Here is a 24098-nt window from a genome sequence, read left to right as displayed (position 1 = left end):
CACACTAAAGTTATTTAGTGATTTAAAGCCTTGAAAACACTGCATAGCTTAACGGTTTAAGGGGCCCAATCCACGCAGAATGAATTAAAAAGTAGGTCCCGCTGCTGTAACCTGAAAGGATTCCTCTGCATGTACCTGGAGCTTTGAGAGCAGACACAACCCTCTACTCCCCAAAAGCTGAAGCATTTTGACAGATTCAGATTTTACGCTTTTTGCTAACATGTTACAAGTGATCATAATTTAAAGAACTTGCAATGTTGTGCTGAGACGTACGTGAAAATCTCGTGAGACTTTCTGCAGTATTCAGTGCAGTGAAAGAGCACCAGGATGGGTAGCGGTTTAGTTTGTGTAGTAAGCTTCTTAGCTTTGCATGAAATATTCAAAGGCTTCCTGAGTAAGAATAGAACATAAATAAAGGATCATGTTTGATATGTACTGGACGTGCAGCATAGAGACAAATCACCAATGATGAGAACAAACATTCATGAAAATATTAAGAAATCATTCAGAAATTAATGTAAATGTCATATTTTAAACAACTGTCGGTTTAGATCAGGACTTCACCAAAACACAGGTGCTAAATTTATACTTAAAAACACTTAATGAGTAACTTTCCGATTAAAGAATAACCACCTGTTTTTAAACTCACAAACAACTTGCTTGTTTGTACAACATCCTACAGTGCAAACAAAGTACACGGGAAGTTTGATGTATGTTTGTTTCATGTCTCACCCTGAAGTGTCTTCTAGAAAATAGGAACAAAGTCCAGTCCAATAAATGCTCTGTGTGTGTGTGTGTGTGTGTGTGTGTGTGTGTGTGTGTGTGTGTGTGTGTGTGTGTGTGTGTGTGTAGGGTGAGAGAGCCTTTCAGAGGTGTAGTTTGGGCAGCAGATGGGTCACCAGAGCCTGGCTGTTTAATTCAGGAGGGTGAGGTGTGTGTGGGGGGATTATATGGCTTATGGTGGTTCAAATATCAATTTAAATGATCTACTGTAGTAATATTAAGTTTGTCTTGTGGAGTTTTTTTGGGGGGAAAAAGGCAAATGGTGAATCAAAGAAAGACGTCAAAAGGACATTAAATGTAAGTTTCCCCACAGCACATAAGTTCCTGGTTGCTGTTGATTTCACACCACATATTGTCCTGTTTTCTACACTGCTTCCTCTTTTCTGGATGGCGGTGGCCACTGATGTCTATCTAACTGCCGAACACTCAGACCGGCCTACCCTTGTACAAAGCTGCTTACAGCCTCTTTTAGCACAGCCGAGACGGCAGAAGGGTTTATACTTGATAGGGGATTTCTGCCAGCAGCCAGGCCTCTTTTCCCGACCATAATTAGGCCACCCACATTCACAGTCACGCGCCTCAGATGGTGACTCTGTGAGATTTTGGGACCTTCCACACTGAGAGCATGTAATGATTTATAAAAAGCAACCAGAAATCTATGTGCTGAATAAATAACCTGAAACATGGTTTTGTGCTTTCCTGGCTGTTACAGAAAACTCCTTTTTATGTTTCACTTCCTGCTGTGTTCTGTTATGGATATCAAGTTATTTCTCACATAACTTAACACACCACGTATTGTTTTACGTGTTGAATTAGAAAACAAAGACATGGAGCTATTCTATACTAGTGTTTGTTCTTCAGATATCCTCTGCAGGGCTTGTCTAGGGTTGCCTATAGTGTAAAGTGATATCTTTACATTGTGAAAATAACCCTCCCTGTGCGGATAACATAAACCAAAAGAGCTTCGGTTTACATTGCGTGCGGAGTTATGTAATTTTGTTCGGCGTTTCATGTTGCGTGCAAGAGTAGACGGACGTGGGGCGTGAACGCCACTAGTGAGAATCTGATTGGTCTGCTCGAGTGACGTCAATGATTGACAGCGCCACGGGGCCAATGAGCGTCCTCGCTTTTGCCTCGCCCCCTTGTGGGCCGCAGAGGCGACGTTCAGAGTAGAGGAGCATTTTTTTCTCAGGACGAGGAAACCGTGCCGTTATGTCGACAGGCTGAGTGGGTTAAAACAGTTCGTTCTGCACGTTAAACCCAAGTTTTAAACGCAAGTGGATGTTTTTTTCTTTCACCGGTCCTGTAGAGGGCATGTTTAGGGTTTTGTTTTATTTGAAAGTACCCGCAAAACTCTGAAGTTTAAGGAAGTGGAAGCGTTAAAGAGGACTCGTTGGATTCGCCCTGTGGATCCATGCACACTCGGTATGTAACGTCAGGCTTACTTACTCTAATCTCGTTGACTAAGCTCGCAAATGTGAACGTCAAACGTGCTAATGTAAGACTCTGCACTTCGTGTTAGGTCTCTGCATTTCCTTTTCCCTTGAAGGTCGTTTAAACTTAAGTTAACTTCCAGCTTTTCGTTTCTTTTTCTCTCCTGCTGCGGTGCGTTATCAGCCATGTTCTCCTCCCTGCGTCCTCCACATCGGTTCAGTAGCGTCACTGCGTTGGACTCGATTCAAACGTGCATAAAATAACTTTATAAATCCGCAAAGTTTCTTGCAACTCGTTTTGCAAAACTTCCCGAAGAGGTTTCCATGTAGTTATATTACAATTACCGTAACTGTTAGTCAATGAGAGCTGCGGCTGTTAATGCTAAAGTTAGCACTGTGCGCCACAAACTCTTAAATGTGCCGTTAAGAAAACAGCTGATCACTAATTGAGTTTGCATCAATAGTCGTTTTGTACACTGGTTAACATTTTCACCATAGTAGTGCAATGGGACCATAAACTAATAATTAATGAATGAAAGGGTTAATGGTACATTTCATTAAACACATTGCAAATGCATCCTTCTCTAAAGAATGTGGCATAGTATGCACTGGTATACTTAAAACTTAAAAGTGTATATATATGCAGTAAATAACAGTCATGCCAAGTATTAAGTAGGCTGAGTATTTTTATTCTAAATGTAAATTCTGCCCGTACAGTATAACATCCACATCGGCTCTTCTGCAGAACAATCGCCGTCTTAATTCTGGGTACATGTTGGTGTGCATCCCAGCACTGAGTGTGCGTTAAGCTGTAATTGTCTCATGCAATGTGTTTTCTGATGGCCTCTGCTCTCATCTTACAGGTCTGGATAGCATTCTCAAGACTGCGAGCTGCAGGCCATCTTCTGATGGGTACACACTGTGAGGCAACGCACCGAGAGAACCGCAAATCGTTCACAAGAGACAGGAACTGTGAAAGAATGAAGACGAGCTAGATAGTGTGGTCTCTCTAAGAGCTGCAGGAGGTTTTCTTGGAAGTATACAAGTGCATTTGAACTAGCAAATGGACTCAAAACATAGTCGGAGAACCCTGAGAAGTTACTTTGCTTATTGAATCTTCTAAAAAGCACAAAGGTGATCAATATGAGCGCTGAAGGATATCAGTACAGGGCGCTGTATGACTACAAGAAGGAGAGGGAGGAGGACATCAACCTGCATGTGGGGGATATACTGTTGGTGAGCAAAGGAGCGCTGGTGGCTCTCGGGTACACCGATGGGCTGGAACAGAGGCCAGATGAGATCGGCTGGCTACCGGGCTTCAATGAAACCACTCAGGAGAAAGGCGACTTCCCCGGGACGTACGTTGAGTTCATTGGAAAGAAGAGGATGTCCCCCCCCACGCCCAAGCCAAGGCCCCTCAGGCCCTTACCTGTAGCTCCAGGTGGCTCCAGGGGGGAGAACGACTCGGACTCGGAGCAAGGTGAGTTTCACACCACTCAGCAGAACTCTGTAACAAGTAGGCCTGCGACCAAAACATATAGAATAACCTGACAATTATTTTCTTGATTAATAGTTTGGCTTTTAAAATGATGCAAAGGACGCATTAATTCAGATTTCTTGCAGAATAATTTTATTCCTCGACATGTCGGAGACAAGACAAGATGATAAACTAACTTATATCTTTTTCCAATATTTTATTACCCGTCCAAACACTCCGGTATACTTTGAAACATGCATGGTGGTGGCGGCATACGACACTCATTGTCTGTAAACTACATCCAAAAGTAAATGTTGTGTTTTGGATGCAGACGTAAGACTTCCTCAAGAAAAGCTGTATAGCTTAACATGTTTACATATTGTTACAAAATCCTAATTGTTCTTCTATGGCGCCGGTAAAAACTACAGGATGTGAACTCCACAACCAGATGTGAAATCTATATTTCCTAATGGTTAAATAACTTTTATTCTTGCGAAGGTTGTTGAATGAAAAACACAAACGACTCACACATTTGGATTCGGTGTGAGAAAAATGCTGATTTTGCAGAACAGTTGCAGTCTCTGACAACAAGTGTCTCTGCTCTGAGCTGTCCAGCTGCACTGGATGTGAACCAACTCGGTCCCCAGAGGACAATGCTGGCGTTTGTCCAGGCTATAGTACACCAGAGCATATCGGGGCCAGCCGTATGCTACCAGGGGGTATCATCTGTGGTTCTCCACAAAGGCACATCTTCAGGGAATGCGTTTCCTTCACCAGTGTTGAGAAAGATGATTAGATCACTACATACTGGTGATTAAGGCAGAGTGCTCTGAGAGCCGTCGGGGAACAGCTAAGATAGCTCCTTCAAAACTGAAATAAACTACGACCCCACATCCTCAAACATGTCTTGTTTACACGTTTCAGTTTCTTCGCTGGTCATCTAAACCCTCAGGCTCTTTTTTTTGTTGTTTAATTTTCATGATAATGTTGCGACTAAATTAGTGACAGTCTGCTCCTAAAGCTACAGAGCCTCGGCTACAGAGTTCTGACACATGCAGGCAAACCATGAAATCAATCTTTTGTTTCCTTTTGTGTGAGAAGGCAAACAAGTCATAAGTCAGACCGTTCCTTTGCGAGTCAGATCATTTACTAAAAGTGTTTACGTGGCATCTAGAAACAATAAAAGCAGTGCCTTGCTGTAGTTACAGTGTGTAGTTTGTAGTCTGTTATTTAGCACGGCTGGTTCAAGTTCTGCAAATTTCAAGATGGCTGCGTATGAAAATCCCCCTTTTTTTTTCTGAATCAATTTAACTGCTCGAGCCACAACTACGAACTGCAATTAAAACTTGCATCTTTTTAAAGACGCTGTGGCGTGCACCGATGTGCGCTTAAGGCTTTTCTGCTCACCTAAAGAGCAGCTGTAGCTGCCAGGTTTCTAGTTTCTGCCCTTTGTGGTGCGATTGTGAAATTCTTTGCCGTGGTTTTTACAGGGCGAGCGAGGAGCTGTATGAAGGGGGCATGTGTTGAATGGCTGTGTTGTGGTTGAGTGGCAGCGCTGAGCCTGGAGCGAGTGTGAATGTAGCACCGAGAGAAGAAAAGTCTCTGTGTCCCGGGCTGTGGGAGACAGAGACGGAGACAGAGAGAGGGGAGGGGGGAGAGAAGAGGCTGGGGGCTTGGTAGACGGGCCGATGCAGCGTTGGGTACAGCGGGGGAGGCACTGGGAGGGACTCGGGCTCTGCAGGCTCAAGGGGGCTTTGAAGAGGGGCCCTGGGATGGAGGCAGGGCTCTCGTTGCTCCCAGAGTGTTTGTGATTTATTGCCCACTACCAAGGGATCTCACTCACTCCCTTCCTCCTACTCCTCCTTTTTTTTTTTTTCTTCTTCCACCTCCCCTCCTCCTCTTTTTAAAATGTTTTGATAGCTCCTACAGTCAACTGTGGTGGGGGGGAGAAGAGGTGGAGAATGGAGGGGCCTCTCCTCTCTGAGCCACAGGGGTTTACATGAGTGCAGCAGATGTGGAGAGAGAGAGAGAGAGAGAAGCGGACCGGGCTGGGAAACTATTCCAGCTCTCAGCCTTCTCTCGCTTCTCTTTTTTTAAACATTAAAGTGTTGCTCCTTTTCTGGGCCTCTCCGTTGAGAAGATATACATGTGTTGGGGCCCGCCAAGAGAAAGAAACTCTGAGATTCAAACCCGTAGAACGAAGCCGCACTAAAAGCCCCGTTATTCTTATTTGATTGCATACAGAAATCCAGAATTGTTTATGTTAAAGCAGACTTTTGTTTTATCAAAGTAACAAAAGATGGAAGGTGATACTTTTCTCAATCGTGATGGTGAAGCTCAGTGACCATGTCGGATATTTAGACGTCTCTAACGTGGTTAAATGTTCTGTCTATAATTATCTAACAGCCAGTCTTCATCTCCAACATTCTTCCACATGTTGGAGATGAAGGTGTGAATAACTGATCGTCGCTCTACGTGCTCTCACAAGGTTCAGCCGCACATGCTCGGTCTTGTTAAGGAAAGTATTTGATGCCATCAGACTTCATCTTCGTCTGAGGCTTATCATCAGGTCTTCATGTCTCATGATAGTATATTACTGACAAAAAACACATTTTAAAGCTCTATGATGAATATAACTGTAGTACATTTCAGAAGCACATTCTATTATCATCAAACTGACAAAATGTTGATCATATATTTGTGCAATAGATCAACTATTAGGTTGAAGTTGTCGGGCGACTGGAAGGAAGCGAGCAGCCAGTTGCTGGGAGAAGCTGCATAGCTACAGATTTAGATCGTGTTCCTTCTCTGGGCCTCTCTCTGACAGCGCTGTCCATGTTCTCTGCTCAGAGTCAACTTCTCTCTTCTGGCTTTTACATACACGTACACACCTACTACCAGAGGTGTCACGATTTAGATTCTACATAAAAGAATCCATCAAACTGAGCTTCAGATTTTGGAACCCACCCGCAAACCAAACCGCCGTCAGCAAACTGTGATTTCAGACCATTTTAAGGCTTTTAATGGTGCATTCAGGTACCTCGTAAACTCTGAGAAATCAGTTATACAGTACCCTCCTGCTATCTAGTGGACCGTCTCTTTACTGTGTAACAGTTTGTTCCCAATTAACTGGTGAAATAAGTTATTACATATGAAATTGATTATCAAATTTTGACCGTGTGGCTATGTCGCAGTCTAAAAATGACCGCGGGAAAAAACGTTGCAATCGTGGATTTGGAGAACCGCGACACGCCTACTTTCTACGACACATAGAAGTTTTATTTTCCAGGAAGGACAGTCGCGTATCTCTTAATCCATCCAAGTCAGTGGAAGCATGAACACTGTTTATGATTTTCTTTTATTGGCGCCGATGTTTTCTCTGCGAGGCTGAAGGCAGGAATGTGTTGGCGCTTCTTTGGTGGCGGGCTGCGCACAGACTGCAGGGTAGACTGATCTGTAGCTTTGTGGTGAATCAGTATTGTGCTAAATGCTGATTGCAGTAACTTAGTGCACAATGCATGTGCACAATAAAAGGTTTGCACACTGAATAGGACCCCAGCGGTTGCTGTTTTACACCGTCGGTGTTCGGCGTACATGCTGCTGGCATGAAGCTAATTTAGGTTCATTTATTAGTGTATTATAACGGTTTGTCGAACATTCTCGTTGTTTAGCGTTAGCTCGTTACGCTGCCAGCATTAGCCGGGGGTGAGGAGAGCGGCAGCGGCAAATCCGTCAGACTGGAGCAGGATCTAAACATATTTTTGACATCGGATTGTGTCACACAGAGGATTTGGTCATAAAATGTCTGTCATGTTCTTGTAATCCCTTGTCTAACTTTTAGAACATGAGTTTCTGTGGTTGTCGCTTAGCGTTGGCAACTTTCCAGAGCTGATACGACAACACACACTCGTCCTTCTCTTCAAAAGCGTGTGAAAAAGGTTATCTTTTAAATTTCTTGTTTTGTCGGCTCAGCAGTCCAAAGCTCAAAGATATTTGATAGATAACTATCTCATAAAACTATAAAAAAAATGGCAAATCTTACCTTTGACAAGCTGGATCAAAGGAATACTTTCCATTTACACTTGAAATTGACTAACAATAGTTGCATATTCATGTTCTGTTGATCGGCTAATCGATTCTTTGCTCTACCGGAAAATCCCCCAAAAAACTAAAATAATGACACCTCCTCAGCTGCTGTACACATTTAAACAATGTGACGTGATGGAGAAAAAGATAAGTGATGTCATCTCAGGGCTCAATAACATCAACATTGTAATTCTCTCCTAACTGCGCCATTGGATGAATCCTTGACTCGTGTGCATGAAAGCGCGTTTCATTACTTGATGGTGTGCAGAGACTAAATCTTCTTTACTAGAGTTGGCGCATGTCTGCTAGCAGGATTAAGAGAGAGAGAGAGAGAGAGAGAGAGAGAGACACAGAGAGAGAGAGAGGCTGTTAGACTTGAAGAAGTGGTGCAATAAGACAAGAGGTGCGATAAGAGAGCAGCACAAAGTCGAGGGGACCAGAAAAGGGCATTTTAAATATGTCACGTATTTGACGTGGGAGGGCTGTATGTAATCCTCGAGCTGCGGAGGTGTGCTGTTACATAACTCCCTGAATAAGATAGACAGCCTCCGTTATGTTAGACCGGGGGAGCTTATTTTCCTAGTCGGGGTCATCATGCAGGTGAGAACTATTTAAAAACAGAAGCATTTACCTTCTCGTATATCTCAATATGTATAGACTGCTGTGCCAAGGAGAAGGGCAGCTACAGCAGCCGTCTCACTTCTGCCACGCGCCACTAGAAAGTGCACCATCAACAAGTTGGAAAATGCTGACATATAAACCCAGATTCTGCCTTCATTCAGCAGACTACAGAGATTATTTTACAGGTATTGTTCACATCAAAGATGAGTTTTTATTTTACACATCTTGAACCCCTCACATCAGATTCACTGATATGTTTATTTGGGATGATAAACCTCTCACAACAGAAATATTGGACACTCTACTTGTGAATAAAACCACGTTTGATGTGTCATTGCTCCACATAAACAATTAAAGCTATAATATAAAGTTACTCTAGATCACTGTGGGCGGTTTGAGTGGATCTCTTGGAAGAGATCTGACCCCACACATTTAAGGGATGTCAGACTTGACCAGGTGACGACATTTTCATTAAAATCAATCTGCATTGTGGCAAAAGCTAGACAAATACCTCTACATGTCTTCAGTCTGAACGTGGTAGAGGTCTCTATGTACTAATGCATCCAGCCTTACAGACACTATTCCAGGCATTGCATGTGTCCTCTCTGCAGGTAGTCGTTGCTTAGTCCACGTGTTGTTACGTAGCCTGTCATAAATCTAATTGACAGTTAATCGCACATCAGGAAACTGGTTACGTGTGCAGGTGTTCATCGAGGCTCTGCTCTTTAAAGGGTTAATTGTCAGGCTGTAGCAACAGTCTCCTCATTGGCTGCTGCTGAGCTTATGCACTGCATCTTCCGCCCTGCAGGAGGAGACATTGCCTGCTCTTTTTTTTATTGTACATGCGTCAGCTCACAGCTTGTATCAGACTTTGTCTTATAGTATTATAGCGTAAACCTGTTAAAGCATGTTGGAGCCTCAGTTGGAAATGTGTTCATGAAAATTCTCTGAAAGTCTAATTTACATCAGCTGCACCCTTTTTCATACATTCGTCAACAGACGAACCCACTTTTATATCATAATATGTAATACGCTTTGTATTGTAGTGCACTTCTTGCTCGATGGTGTGGTTTACGTTTCCCGGGTTATTAGTTCTTAGTGGCGTGCCTCAGCTCGACCTTTTTCAGACGGGAAGAAATGGTCTAACCTGAAAATGCGGGTTACTTGAGTAGACCCTCTAAATTTATCCAGAGCGAGTGCTATGTTTAGTGTGTTGGTGGTGACCCACGCCTGTCCTGCCCACAGTCTGCAGTCTGTTCGGTTCAGACATACCTTTTCAGCCCGGGAGATTGTAACCCCCCCCCACACACACACACCACAGCAGCACCAGTGGCAGCTGCATCGACTGCCTCAACTTGTGGTTGACTAACTGACTACTGACTGGCGGAGGCCTTTTGGGATATCATGAGAAGGTCTGCCAAAGAAACGCAGGCGTGTAGAGACATGTCCAAGGGGCCCCTGTCTCCTCGCTCTCCTTTCCCAAACTGCCACAAAAACCACCTTCAGTTGAAAAAAAAAAGTCTCACGATCAGCTGTTCTAAACAAAGCAAGACAACAGAAGTGCATTGTGTTGTGACTGTAGTAACGCTGCAGTATGACAAATAAGATCATTTAGTTGCAGAAAGTGCATCCATCGTATATGCACGCTATACGTTAGTGTGTTTATGCGGTAAAGTCTGCTATACCTGTGTGCACGATGGCAGCGAAAGCTATCTAGTTATTGCCATCATTGCTTAAATTAACTTTGCAAATGTTTCCAAATTATTTTCGTACGTGTTTCCGTGGTTATTTGCTCTGGCCAGTGGGGGCGTGTTCACGCCAAAGCGTCTCAGACGTCATCACCGATAGCTCGTAACGTTTCTGCCATTTTTCGTCTGCTACTCGATACAATTCCATCGCCGCCGAAACCTATCGTATCGTCGACTCTATCTTCAGACCCGACACGTGTCGCTCAGAGGCCAGCGACAGATAAACAAATAAAACACGTTGGAACTCTTCGAAGGGTCTTCTTGTTGTAGCGATTATCACTAATCTAGAGACGTGCGAGGTGGATGTAAACCTACTGTTGAATGTGGTGCTCTTTAATCCTTCTAGATGTGTTTTAAACGTGTTAAGTATTTACAAATTGCCATCTTTTAAACTTGAGACTTGAGTTTGTCGGAAATGTTATCTTTTATAATGTGTGTGTGTGTGTGTGTGTGTGTGTGTGTGTGTGTGTGTGTGTGTGTGTGTGTGTGTGTGTGTGTGTGTGTGTGTGTGTGTGTGTGTGTGTGTGTGTGTGTGTGTGTGTGTGTGTGTGTGTGTGTGTGTGTGTGTGTGTGTGTGTGTGTGTGTGTTGGGGTAAATTTAGATTCAGGTTGTAAATTGAGTTTCTGGTTGGCTGTAGAATGGCAGCCGTGTTCGGTATCTTGTCTGTGAGAGGTTACGCTTCCAAGGTGTGCGATGGCAGCACTGCGTGTCTTGATCTCTATTTAGGGAAACTCTGGTGTTCCATCTCAGAGTTCACTGCTTCTGAGAACTCCCTCCCGCTTTGCGGTTCCAATAATGTCTTCCAGATGACCAGTTGTCCTACATGGAGTTCTGTGTGTGCTGTGGTTAGAGGGACTTTGGTAATCCAGTTTTCTTCACACGCAACATGCCAGCCTGCGCGCTGCGCTGGCCAAAGAGGATGTGGATTTGGATGAAGTGGTTCTTTATTTGCTTGTTTGAACCCTCTGTGGTGGAAGAGGGTAGTTCCTCGGTAATGAGCAGCACGCACGCATCAATGGGGTCCAGTAGATGCCCGATTCAAAAATTCGTAATAATTTTTAAGGGAGAAAGAAAGAAAAATATGGTCACTAGAAAGGGTTCCATTCATAGTTTGTGAGCATTTTGAAAACTGCAGACTCTGTGTTGGAACAGTTGAGCCTTTCAGTAGAGTGCCCTTTCAAAATACGCCTCTGCAAATCCAAATAAAATCCCTGCCAACCCCTTCATGCTTTCATGTCCACACCTGGGTGCAAAGTTCTGAAGTACAAACTGAGACCTGGCTTACCTCGTATCACAGGGTATTTGCTTATTTCTACCAAGCCCTGACTTCAGCGCCTCGTGTTCCTCAATCGCTCTGTTGTAAATACTCACTTTTTATGTTTGAAGGCGGTCCTCTGCTCTCTCGTACCTGTAGTTTGTAAGCACGAGACGATAGACTCTCTTAGACATTATTACCTCCCTATTGGCATCTTTTCTTGTGAGCAAGAAAATAAATTGAAAAGTTGCAGCATCATACTTACATCATACTTACATCAGATAGAGATGTAAAGTAGACAACACCCTCATTTCAGTTTATCGTACCCATCAGGCCATTGAGTAACCGACATCACATCATCTGTGTTCAGCCTTTGTGTACTTACTGGCAATCATTGTTATTTAATAGTAACAAAAGTGCATAGTTCAAACTTCTCCACTGTTAATACTCTCATAATTAACTAGTATCTTTAGGTTTTGAGGGGTTCTGATTTACATTTTTCACTACTTTGGGACATTTTATAAGCTGGAATTACACCTGAAATGACTGCATCGATTACATACGAGCATTGAGCCACAAGGACTTGCTTCTAAAGCACCGTGTAGTCCTTTTAAACATCAGTTTGTTTGACGGTCTGTTGTTCTTACCTCCAGGCTTCTATCTGCTGGACTTGACGGAGCAGTTTTCCCTCCCGGAGACCAGTCCACCCATGCTGGCCAGCCTGCTGGAAGCTATCGAGAGGAAAGGTGAGCCCCACCAAGGAAACGCTCTCCTTGGCATGCAGCTGCTGTTAACGCTGACTGTGTGTTTCATTATCACATTTTGTCCACCGGTTGCACAGAAGTCTTCTCAGTGACAACAGATAATGATTTGTGTTCTTGGTGATTATTTGCAGGTCTGGAAAACCCCACTTTATATCGAACATTTACTGCTGGCGGTGGACTTGAAGTCAGACAGTATTTTGAATGTGGTAAGTAGGTTTTTGTTTTTGTATCGCTCTGTGAGAGCAGTATGTTCCCGATCGCTGAGCGAGGGAGACAGGTGCTAGAAAGAGGAAGTCTCATAGAAAAAGAAGAGTATGTGTGCGTAGACAGTATGTTAAAGAGAAAGGAAAGTACGAGGGTTTCTGAAGGCTCTATTGCAATCATGGTTGAATACGCATGATGTAGTTTTGCAGAGTTTGAGTTTTAAATGTATTTTGTTCTGTGCTTCAGACCCTCCCTCACCAGACCTGGATCAGGTGGAACTTCCCGTCCTGTGTGATGGTCTGCGCAGGTACCTGCAGGATCTCCCCCAGCCCGTCATCCCCACTGCAATATATACTGAGCTGGTCCACACTGCCAAAGGTGAGAACCAGATGAACCGCACTGATCACTTGTTCACTGTAAAGCAGAAGTGCTGACGTCATGCAACCTCTCTGCAGATGAACATTCAGTACTTTGAACACAAAACCACACGACCTCATCAGTACTGTTTAGCCCTCAAAGAAGACTTTTGTATTTTAACTTTATTTGCTTCTTTTTTTTTTAAAGTGTAAAACCTACAAAATATGTAATTAGTGTTTTTTGTCACGCTTAACTTGGTTTCTGTCTGTCTTGCTTTTTCTGCTGCAAGCACAGAAACCCAAACTTCTGCCACCGCACACGCTGTTCTGAAGCGCTGCATTCTCTTGCTGTCACATGGCCAGAAACAGGATATCTGTGGTTAATAGGAACTAAAACAAGCCTGAGAGTTTATCTCTAGCATCTCTCAGCAGCCAATCACCTGCCAGTGTACCTTACGCTCATTGTCAACCACACAATCTCTCTGCGGCTTCATAACCCAACTGCACATGACGTGCTTTTTTCCGTCTCTCCATTTTTCTTTTTTAAAGAAACGTCTTTCACTTCACGCTCCTCTTCGACTCTGACACGATCGGTTTTTCACATGTCGCTGACCCTCTCGGCCGCTCTCGTCTTATTCAACAGAGGTGGGGAATCCTGAGGAATGTGCCAAGCTACTACGTGGCATCGGCAGCACCCCGAGCCTGCCTCCCCAATACTGGCTATCCCTCCACTGTCTGCTAAGGCATTTCTCGAGAGTGTGCCAAAACGGCTCCAAGAACCTGCTCAGTGCCAGAGCCCTGGGCGAGATCTTCAGCCCCGTGCTCTTCAGACAGCAGGCCACCAGGTGGGTGTCGGGTCTGAGGGACCACGTCAAAGATAGGCAGCAGACGCACAAGTGTGCAGGCTCAGTCATGCAACACCGAGACTCTCAAACATGCACTCGCATTTAGGCTGACACATGTACACACTGTCAGAGCGCAGTCTGTCAGGCACTCATGGGTTTTAGCTGCACATGATTTATATAGGTTGGAGCTTTTCTACTTACCAGCTGTGCTGCGCAATTAAAGTAGCTAAGCCTGAATTACCGTCAGATTGAAGCCGGCACAGAGCAGCAGAGACTTTAACCTGGGCTGTAAACCGCAAACTTTATGTAACTTTTATTTGTTTTTCTACCCCTCCCGCAGTTGTGAACCCAGCTTGGATGCTCACATCAAGATCATTGAGGTTCTGGTGACGAGCGAATGGAGTGAAAGTCAGGCAGCTCCAGGTATTTAACAACTTCCTTTTTTCCCCCTTTCCATCATCCACACAGTTTTAAATGCTTGTTCTGATAGAATGTTGTGTATTTAAGAATGGAATGAGCATTACGTTGCTGCTGTTGGGTGCAGAGCATGGTTGTGTGTTCTGCAGGGCCTGAAACACTGCAGAACAAGAGCTGAACGCCCTCAGGTCTGAACTATTAATAGCTTGAAGAAAGATGTTGAGACTTGCAACTGCTGCAGTTGTAGAGGTCCGTGGACTCCACAGTGGTGGTAACAAACTGACATTGTGGGGCAAGTTAACACTACTGTGTGTACTGGTCAATCAGTGCTGCAATGTCCCTAAAGGTTTACCTGCAGAGAATGTTTCACGTTTTTGACCTTGTTAGAAATAAATATGAGCTTATGAAAGAGTTTCCATAAGAGTTTATTGGATACAGGGTACAACTTATTTTTATTTGTTGTTAACTGAGCGTGATGAAGGCGGTTGCTGGTGAGTTTCCGTTGAACAAATGACCGTGTAGGTGTGAGAACAGAAGGCTGATCAAATCTTCTGAGACACTCTGGTTTTCTTCTTCAGGACATTTCTTCTTTCTTTTTTTTTTTTTTTTTCGCGTGTTACTGTGTAATACGTCAAACTCACAGCCGCACAAAGGTCTCATGGCTGGTGCAGTGGTGGTCTGCCATAGATGAAGCTAGGCCGGTGGTTTGTGTGAGTGCAGAGCACTGCGTGGCACAGTTGTGTTTTTACAGTGCTAGTTAAAAGCACGCTCGTTGGCTGGCCCTGGACTGGCTGTGGCTGTTTAAACATTTTATTACCTGTTAGGTCTATTTATAATGTTCCCGTGCATGGGCCACTCTCAGCTGTCAGTAATTTGCACCTGCGGGGGCACTTTGGCACTCGGATGGATGGATGGATGGATGGATGGATTGAAGGGCGGCCAGGCAGTGAAACACTTTTTTAGTTCTTTATACACACACACACACACACACACACACACACACACACACACGTATCAACACAGGACCCAGTCAAACATACGACAAAGTTCAAGTGTGCCTCGCTGGTTTCAGTCACCTGTCTTTACAGATAACTGGGTCGAGAGAGGAAGAATAGCCTACTTTGTAAATACACATGTACATTCTATACATGTGTTTCTGTGAATGACCCCCGTGTGTGTGTGTGTGTGTGTGTGTGTGTGTGCGCCGCCTCCCAGTTACTGCGTGCCTATTTTAAGTAAGCGACAAAAGGCCCACTTAGATTTGGTTGGCTGGAAAGTCGGCCTGCTCCACAGAGCGCTTCTTGTTAAGTGAGGGCTGCTTCTAGTTTCTAGGGCCACTCTCCCCCCCCCCCCCCCCACACACACTCCCCCCCCCCCCCTCCCCCCACTCTCTCCCTCCGTCCTCCCTGCGCCTGGATCTCCACATGTCCTCCCTGCCTCAAAGTGCCCAGCTCAGCAAATATTTGAAACTTTGCAAGTTAATCATAAGACTGAACTCCCCCTGCCTCCTCCTTTACAAACAGAGAGAGAGAGAGAGGGAGGGAGTGACCGCCCGACCAACCAAAGAGACTGAGAGAGAGAGAGAGAGACACTCACACACTCACACACAGCTGGTACGAGTGGCTGCTTTCAGAACAGGCAGCACTGACACCAGGGCAGCAACAGCTAATCATTAACTCTCTGCCTCCATGCGAGTGGGCTTCAGAAAGGAGGACAGAGAGAGACTCAGCCCTTCGCTCGCAGCAGGAACTCACTCAGTCCGCTAGACCAGTCGCACGTTGCACCTGCCTCACGCCGAGCGGATTACCTGGATTTCTTTAAGAAGCACATAAAGCTGTTACCTTTATAAGAGTTATGAAATGGAGCTTTACTGGAGGACTTGAAAGTAACTCTGTTGGATTTAATTTACAATTTTGGAATAAAACAGAAGCTACAAAGAAGAGATTCTTGATTCCACAAAACATGCACAGCTTACAACGTGAGTTTGATGTTCTGCATCTCTTTGAATTGTCTTTTTAAATTGTCTTACGGAAGCGGAGAGGTGTGTTTCTACTGCTTCTGCCTTCATGTTGCAGCAGAAACGGCCCGTTTGAAGAATGAGACACAAATACCACAGCTTTACAGAAAGACCAGAACAAGAATAATAGCTTTGTGTTTCCTCGGAGCTCCCAGTCCGAGCCGTCGGTGAACAGTTTCGCCTCGGGCTGCTGCTGATGCCGTTTATTCTGTTCTCACAGACTGCATATAAAACGGTGCTTTGCTCGGAGGCAAGTTTTATGCATTTTAAGAGTTCAGTAAAGCGTTTCAGTTAGGACTTAATATTCCAACAGGAATGTGTGTGTCCACAGCGGAGGAGGGCGAGTTTATTTTAAACCAAATAAGTACTTAAACCCTACAGATAGTAATTTTCACATGCTGGATTTTCCTTACAATTCTTAAAGTAAGGGGCGTTTAGATCACAGGCTTTGACATTCATACCTTTTTTTAAATACACTGTTTTGTACATAATCTGCTCAGTTTTATTACTTCTTAAATGAAGCACGTAGAGGCCTTGGTTGAACCTAGCAGCACTGTGTTCCACTTGAATCCTTCTACTTTACCAAGAACTAGGTCTATTTTCATGTCGTTCAGGAAATCAAGAGAGTTATCTCTGTCATGCCGAGTGTCACGCTGTGGGATTACAGGCGTATTTTGGAGCTCTGGGTGCCGCTAACCGGGCCCAGCATTATAATTTAGCTGCGTACGTGCTGCTGCAGCAGAGTTGGCTTTGTCTGAGTGCCAGCAGTGGGCCGGACTAAACCTCCGCACGACACACGCCGAGAGGAGGGGCTGAGCAACCTGCAGGGGGGAGAGAGAGAGAGAGAGAGAGAGAGAGAGAGAGACAGAGAGAGAGAGAGAGATCGACACAGAGGGAGAGGATGACCGAGGAAAAGCATGGAAACAGGCTGCAGGACGCGTTTAAGATGGATGCATACTAGGATGTAACGTTGGGTGCTGCAGAGAGAATAATGAGGTATTTTTTTCCGTCAAGCTGCAGTGTTAAGAATTGAAGCGGGGAGGTAAAAGGCAATGGGCTTTCAGAATGACCTCATCACTCTTAGGAAATCAAAGATGCAGGAGTGGTTGGTGACATACCCCCCCGTGTGATTGGCTGTGGTAAGTGACGTAACACGTTACTGAGCAGGCTGCACTTACTGGCTTTTCAAATGGATGTTTAGGTGGTTGTATAAGGAAATCTTTTTATTTTGCAGTCAATCAAATATGCAAGCTGTATATCTGTAGAAATGTGTCTGTGGAGCTGTTGCAGAGCTACTGTTGAGACTGGATTGTCCACATATGTGGAGAGGAAATGCGATGCGATTGGAAGGCAGAGGTGCAGCGGAAACAACTCTCTGTGGTTGAGATGGCACGCTGCATTTTTGCACAGATTGTAAAGCTTTGCATTTTCATGCCATGCAGCGATGGTTGCCGAGTGTACAGTGCCTGCGGTCTCGATGAGTCCTGCAAGGTCCATTGTAGCAGTGAGGGTGGTAATGCAGAGGGAATGAACAGAGGCAGTGCAGATTTGTGGGTTAAAAATAGCCCGCTACCTTAGCTAGCGTCACGGTGAAACCACCAGCTTGTGATCGGCCACTGCAGATTCAAGATGATGATTTTCGATCACCAGCAGTCGTTAAAATGTTCCGTCACGTGATTATCGCATGAAAATGAACACAATGTAAATCTGACTCTCGGTGCTGCTTAAAGCTGCATTAGGAGATCTAATGGTCTGATTGTAACCACACAGTTAATGTTAATTATGTAACAGAATGTGGTTATTGAGGATTAAAGCTGGGTATTTGCATTAGGTTTCACGGTTGCATTGCTTCATCCATTCTAATCCCCTTTGTCACGATCAGTATTCATAGTGGGCGTTCATTTATTTCTGCATGAAAATCGATATATTCCGCCAACACGGAAATCTCCTTTTCCTGAATGAAATTCATTCTCATGACTCATGCTTCATGTCTCCTCCCACCGCCTCGCTGTTACCGCCTCTCTGCTGGAGAGGAGCGGCAATTTTTCATCCCTATTTAATCAATGGGGAGGGAGGGGGGAGAGAGTCACAGAGCTTGTGTGTAGCGGATCTCCCAGTTGGTCTCCAGTTGTGTTTTCTGCCGCTTTAAAGAATGTGTTCACTGCAGGTCGAGAGCCTCGTTGACGAGTCGCAACGAGCGCCAGAAAAGCAATCGTTCAATTCAAGTTGAGAAGCCGTTTAATGTAAACACGGGCACGTTTTAGTACCTTTTGTTTACATTCTGTGTTCGTTCCTCTTTTTCCCCGTCACAGCTCTACCTCCAAAGCCACCCAAGCCCACACCTGTGACTAACAACGGTATGAACAACAACATGGCGCTGCAAGACGCCGAATGGTACTGGGGAGACATCTCGAGGGAGGAGGTCAACGAGAAGCTGAGGGACACCGCGGACGGTACTTTTCTGGTGCGAGACGCCTCCACAAAGATGCACGGGGACTACACTCTGACTCTGAGGTAAGCTTGAAATCACTTCCTCTTTTCGAGCAGCTGTTTATTCACGGCATGTAGTTTAATGGGTTTTGCTTCTTTTTCTTTTGTTTTGTCTACAGGAAAGGAGGAAACAACAAGCTCATTAAAATATTCCATCGGGATGGGAAGTACGGCTTCTCAGACCCGCTGACCTTCAGCTCAGTCGTTGAGCTCATCAACCACTATCGCAACGAGTCTCTGGCTCAGTACAACCCCAAGCTAGACGTCAAGCTGCTGTATCCCGTCTCCAAACACCAGCAGGTAAGACGTCCGCTTATAAGTCTCAGCTAGCAACTCTTGCAATGCTTCAGTTCAAGCTATTCTTACTGCAACGTTTTGTTATGAATCTTTCCTTAGGATCAGGTGGTGAAAGAAGACAACATAGAAGCTGTAGGGAGGAAGCTCTGCGAGTACCACCAGCAGTACCAGGAGAAGAACAAAGAGTACGACCGTCTGTACGAGGAACACACCAGAACGTCACAAGTGAGTACCACCCAGAGTCCAACCACGATCAAGAACTTCACCGCGATGTTTGTACGACACACACTCATACTGTGCCTCTGCTTCCAGGAAATCCAAATGAAGAGGACAGCCATCGAGGCTTTTAACGAAACCATCAAGATATTTGAGGAGCAATGCCAAACACAAGAGCGGTACAGCAAGGAGTATATCGAGAAGTTCAGGAGAGAAGGCAACGACAAGGAGATCCAGAGGTAAGAATACGCCACACTTCACCGTATCGCAAGAAAGAAAAGCACCGTTAACGGAAAATAAAAAGTTGAATTATGTTGAAATCAAACGTCATTGTTGCTTTCAGGATTATGGGCAACTACGAGAAGTTGAAGTCCCGGATTAGTGAAATCGTAGACAGCAAGCGCAGACTGGAGGAAGACCTGAAGAAACAGGCGGCAGACTACAGAGAGATCGACAAGAGGATGAACAGCATCAAGCCAGACCTCATCCAGCTCCGCAAGACCAGAGACCAGTACCTCATGTGAGTACAGCGCTCCATCGGTGGCTGCTCCTGAAACCTTTAATGCTTCCCTCTGGAGAACATCACATTGGATGTGCCCTGGTTTCTAACGTTCTCCTCTCCTGTAGGTGGTTGACCCAGAAGGGAGTCAGACAGAAGAAACTCAACGAGTGGCTCGGAATCAAGAACGAGAACACAGAAGAGTGAGCATCCATTTAACTTTTAAACCAATAAAACTGACGGCAGAAGGCATTTCCCTCGAAACTTACATCCTGTGTGTTACCTTGTTTTTTTCTAGTCAATATTCTATGGTGGACGATGACGAAGACCTTCCTCATCACGACGAGCGGGCCTGGAAACTGGGCAAGATCAATCGACAACAGGCGGAGGCTCTCCTCCAGGGCAAGAGAGACGGAACATTCCTGGTTCGAGACAGCAGCAAAGCGGGATGCTACGCCTGCAGCGTTGTGTACGTATCCGTCAGACAGCCGTTAAAAGGACAGAATCACAAACAAAAGTCTGGTTCCCTGTGTGAGAACAGGGTTTGTTCCTCCGGTTCCAGTGCAAGGAGGGAGTTTTATACTAAAATGATATCTACTTGTCTAACTAAGACTGCTGTCGCCTCACACTAGCCTCAGATATGTTTTGGCATATATCTTTGCACAAAGCAACGACTCCCTTGCATTGAGAGTGATCTCTTATTGCCCAGTATGAACTGAAGGCATGATTACAGTAAGCCGAGTCTGCATTATTCTATATATGGGCGCCTGACTTGATGTTTTAGAATAGCGTGTGGTTTGTGGTTTTCTATAAAGAAGCAAGCGGTCGGAAAGAATGTTTTTATTGCCTGCAGACACCGAACAGATCGTGACCGTTCTCTCCTCTCTCTCTCTTTGCAGTGTGGAAGGTGAGGTGAAGCACTGCGTCATCAATAAGACCCCCTCAGGTTTCGGCTTCGCCGAGCCGTACAACCTGTACAGCTCACTGAAAGAACTCGTACTTCACTACCAGCACACGTCTTTGGTCCAGCACAATGACTCTCTGAATGTGACGCTAGCGTACCCGGTGTACACCCAGCAGAGACGGTGAGGACCCGGATGTTTCCACATGGACACAAAGAAAAGGCCTCATGATGAGTTAAGGATACCTGTCCTCGGACTCCATGATTTATAACAAAAGAAAACGGCTCCGTTTGCCGAACTCAGACTTGAAAATCGGAGGAAAAAGACGCAATGAAGCCTGAAACATTTCAGTGGCTTTGCCCGACCAGGAGCCCGAGGCGAGTCTGAATGTAGATTTATTTCCCTCTCGCTTTTTGTTGGAGCACAGAATCAAGCGGAAACTGCTGAACTCTGCCGCAGTGGAGGACATTTGAGGCCTTTTTCTTAACGGTGCTCGTTTATTTTTCAAAGCTTTACCGGCCGGGGAATGTCTAATCGCAACCGATAAACTCTTCTAACGGAACTGTGCTCACCGGCCACAACGCTGTTTTCTTTCCACTTTTTTTGTTTTCTTCCCATCTGTGTGTGTGTCTGTTTCTGCACAAGTGTTTCTGTGTGTGATTGTGTGCGTGTATGTGTGTGTGTGTGTGTGAGAGAGATTGTCCATGTGACCAAAACTCATAGAATCAGGAAAATGTGTAAAATGTCGGGGCAGGCTGTGTAACACATTTGCTTGTGTTAACTGTTCAGTAGCAGACCATGGATCAGCTGATAAATGTAGCAAAATGGCACTTTTTAAACAAAGTTTTAATTTTTTTTTGTTGTTGAAAAAGACTCGTATGGACTTTTATGAGAAGAGCAGAGGGGGACGAGACTTCCGCATCCTGCCTTCATACTGTTGAGCATTAAAGTGCAGACGCAAACTTGATCCTTACTGTGGGGCAGGTGAAACCATGAATGGACTCACTATTTCATGTACATATGTGAAAATGTGCAACGTCACGAATCAAAGTGCACCATACCAAAAAGGATCAGTTCCCGGTCATATTCTGATCTGCTATGCAATTCTTTCTCCATTTATTTCTTCAGAATTGTGTTTCATTCTGTCGCAACCCACCATATAAGCTTGTTTTATTGCTTGAAAAGTATCTTTTCCTGTGTAAATATCCAAAAAGGATATTTTGTGTCAAAACGCCAAGATACAGTAAAAAAAAAAAAAAGATTATGATTTTTAAAAGATAATAATAGCAACATACACTTTATTATAGATTACTTTAACAACTGGTATAAAAATGGAAAAGATGAGTATTTTTTCTTTTTTTTCTTCTTCTCAGGCAGAGCCTTTTGAGTATTTGAGCCGCTTCAGTCACAAGTACTATTTCTTACAGAGCTCCATGCAGGTCTTTGTTGACACGGACAAAGAAAGCACTCAGAGGAACGAGATGATGCGATTGTACAAACCCATATGTAACCGTCACAGTGCAAACAGGTATAGATTTATTTTGTTATAAAATATATATGTTCCCACACGAGAATATATCAAAGCAGACCGGTGTTTTCAACTGATGGATATTGTTATTAAAAAGATCGATATACATTGTCCACTTGGTATTTTTCTGTATCAGAAAATCACTGTTTACATGGGTGGATCGGCTCATTTCAGATAGTCTTTAATTTCATATTTCAACGAGGACAACGTGTGCCAGTCACATCCTTGACAGACAAATGTAACCACAGCTCAACTTAACTTTCTTTCCCACATCTTTATTCTGGCTCTTTAAAAGTCCAAGTGACCGGTACGTGTGTGTGTGAAACCCAGTGGAATAATCATCGTGAAATATTCAGAATGAAGCCACCGGAACTACCAATGTTTCATTCTCATTAAGTCTAACCGATGTGACAAACTTCAGTCACTCAAATGACAGCGTCTGCCACTAATAATAATATATATTTCAAACATTATTTAGGTATATTTTTATTCCCACACTAAAATGTAATCATGCTCTGCACAGCTGTCGAGTTAAACTGTTGAATATATCTTTGTGTGACAGATTAGTTGTAAAGAAACACAAACATTAACCTTAATGTAATATCGATTAGTTCTTTTCAAATTTGACTCTTAATTCTCTCCATCTTTGGCACAACTTCTGTTCGTGGTGAAAGGAAACGGACTTTGTGTAACTTCCTCTCGAAACAAATGTAGACAAATGATGCATTTGACATCACTGGATATGAAGAAATGTGTCAGCGTGGAAACATTTGATCATTTTTTTTAGTTTAGTGCATTTATTTTACTAGACTCTATTTACCGCCCCAACAACTTTTCTTTTATTCTTATTGTCAAAAATATTTTCCTTTTTTTCTAGTACTTGGACAACGTGCACCATTATTTTCTTTGCCCCAGGTCTGGGTTGTATGGTTATTTTAGGTGTCGTCTTTCTTTTCTGTTCTTTTCTTTGAGGCTCATCTTGTTGTGGGTGTCCCGGACATAATGATTAGATTGAGATTTACCAGTGTTCCCCAAGTTATGCTTCAAATCTGTATTGGGCTTTGTTAAAAAGGAAATAAAACACTTCTTTTTAAGAAACTGGTCTTGTTTAAGTATTATTGAAGTAATGCAAATATTCACAATGTTTTCCTGTTCTCTCTGACTTCTTCAACATATTATACGATGACTTTTTGAAATGCTATACGATGACTTTTTTCGACATGCTATACAACGGTGGCACATGTACATGCTGCAGCCGGTGGCTCCATTGCTTTATTTTGTATTTTTTGTTTATCACTAATGGCATATGACAGAATGCATTCACAAACATCTTAAAAGGAAGAGTTGGGATTGGCTTAAGTGCAGCGGACTTTGAGAAGATGGCCGACCAACCAGCCAGACCTGTTGCACCAAATGCCACCAAACTGCCCCGGAGAGGAGAAGCCTACTGCTGGCTGTCTGATGCCCGGCTGCACAAAAATAGAATGGATGAAAGCAGCGGGGGGTCGTGACTGTTGAGCCCACATCTTCACAGAGACTTGGCTCCATTGTTCATCCCGGATGAAGAGACGAGAGGAGGTGGACTCTGTGTTCACATCATGATGCTTACACAGTCAAAGTTAATGGATAATATTTTCCTCATTTTTTATTTTTAATGTGAAGATGTCAGCCATATTATCTGCCCAGAGAAATGTTTTTGTTTCAGCCATTTCAATTCCTTATGATGCAAATTCAAAAGATGTACTGCTGGAATATACTGCTGTTTTTGTTTGGTTAGTCATGTGTTTACTGTGTTAAAAATGGGCTTCAACTGTATTTCGTTGTGCAGCCCTGTGTTGCATATTCACAATAAATTATCCTTGAATCCTTGAATTACTTTTTTCAACTGGCAATACAATGATTATTTACTGATTCTTAATGACAAACTATTCTATGATTTTTTGATGACGGGCTATGCTGTGACTTTTTACTGAATTTTAAATGACATAATATATTATGACTTTTTTTGAATTTTTTCAACATGCTATATGATTTTTTTGGAATTGTTTCGACATACTATACTATGACTTTATTTTTACGACATACTATGACTTATTTTTATGACATACTATGACTTATTTTTACGACATACTATGACATTTTTATGACATACTATGACT

At 43.8% G+C, this 24098-nt stretch overlaps 1 protein-coding gene across 3 annotated transcripts; it reads left to right on the top strand.

Moving 5' to 3' along the window:
- The first annotated feature begins 1962 nt into the window (after positions 1-1962).
- Positions 1963-23037, top strand: pik3r1 (phosphoinositide-3-kinase, regulatory subunit 1 (alpha)). Of its 3 annotated transcripts, XM_076080403.1 has the most exons (15): positions 1963-2208; positions 3080-3696; positions 12058-12150; positions 12300-12374; positions 12619-12750; positions 13372-13573; positions 13914-13996; positions 18320-18521; positions 18617-18797; positions 18894-19019; positions 19107-19249; positions 19354-19530; positions 19638-19712; positions 19808-19978; positions 20409-23037. In XM_076080403.1, the coding sequence occupies exons 2-15, from the start codon at positions 3360-3362 to the stop codon at positions 20596-20598; spliced, it is 2187 nt and encodes a 728-aa protein (XP_075936518.1). In that variant the 5' UTR covers positions 1963-2208; positions 3080-3359; the 3' UTR covers positions 20599-23037. The 3 variants fall into 3 exon arrangements, with proteins under 3 accessions (XP_075936518.1, XP_075936597.1, XP_075936676.1); XM_076080482.1 differs by lacking the exons at positions 1963-2208; positions 3080-3696; positions 12058-12150; ... (2 more) ...; positions 13372-13573; positions 13914-13996 and adding an exon at positions 15597-15968; XM_076080561.1 differs by lacking the exons at positions 1963-2208; positions 3080-3696; positions 12058-12150; ... (2 more) ...; positions 13372-13573; positions 13914-13996 and adding an exon at positions 16075-16257.
- Positions 23038-24098: the final 1061 nt, after the last annotated feature.

This window comes from Anarhichas minor, unplaced genomic scaffold, assembly GCF_050575085.1.
Source record: "Anarhichas minor isolate MPS153535 unplaced genomic scaffold, ASM5057508v1 ptg000002l, whole genome shotgun sequence".
Taxonomy (NCBI): Eukaryota; Metazoa; Chordata; class Actinopteri; order Perciformes; family Anarhichadidae; genus Anarhichas; species Anarhichas minor.
Note: the sequence above shows the minus strand (reverse complement) of the source record. Positions and strands in the feature narration are given on the sequence as shown.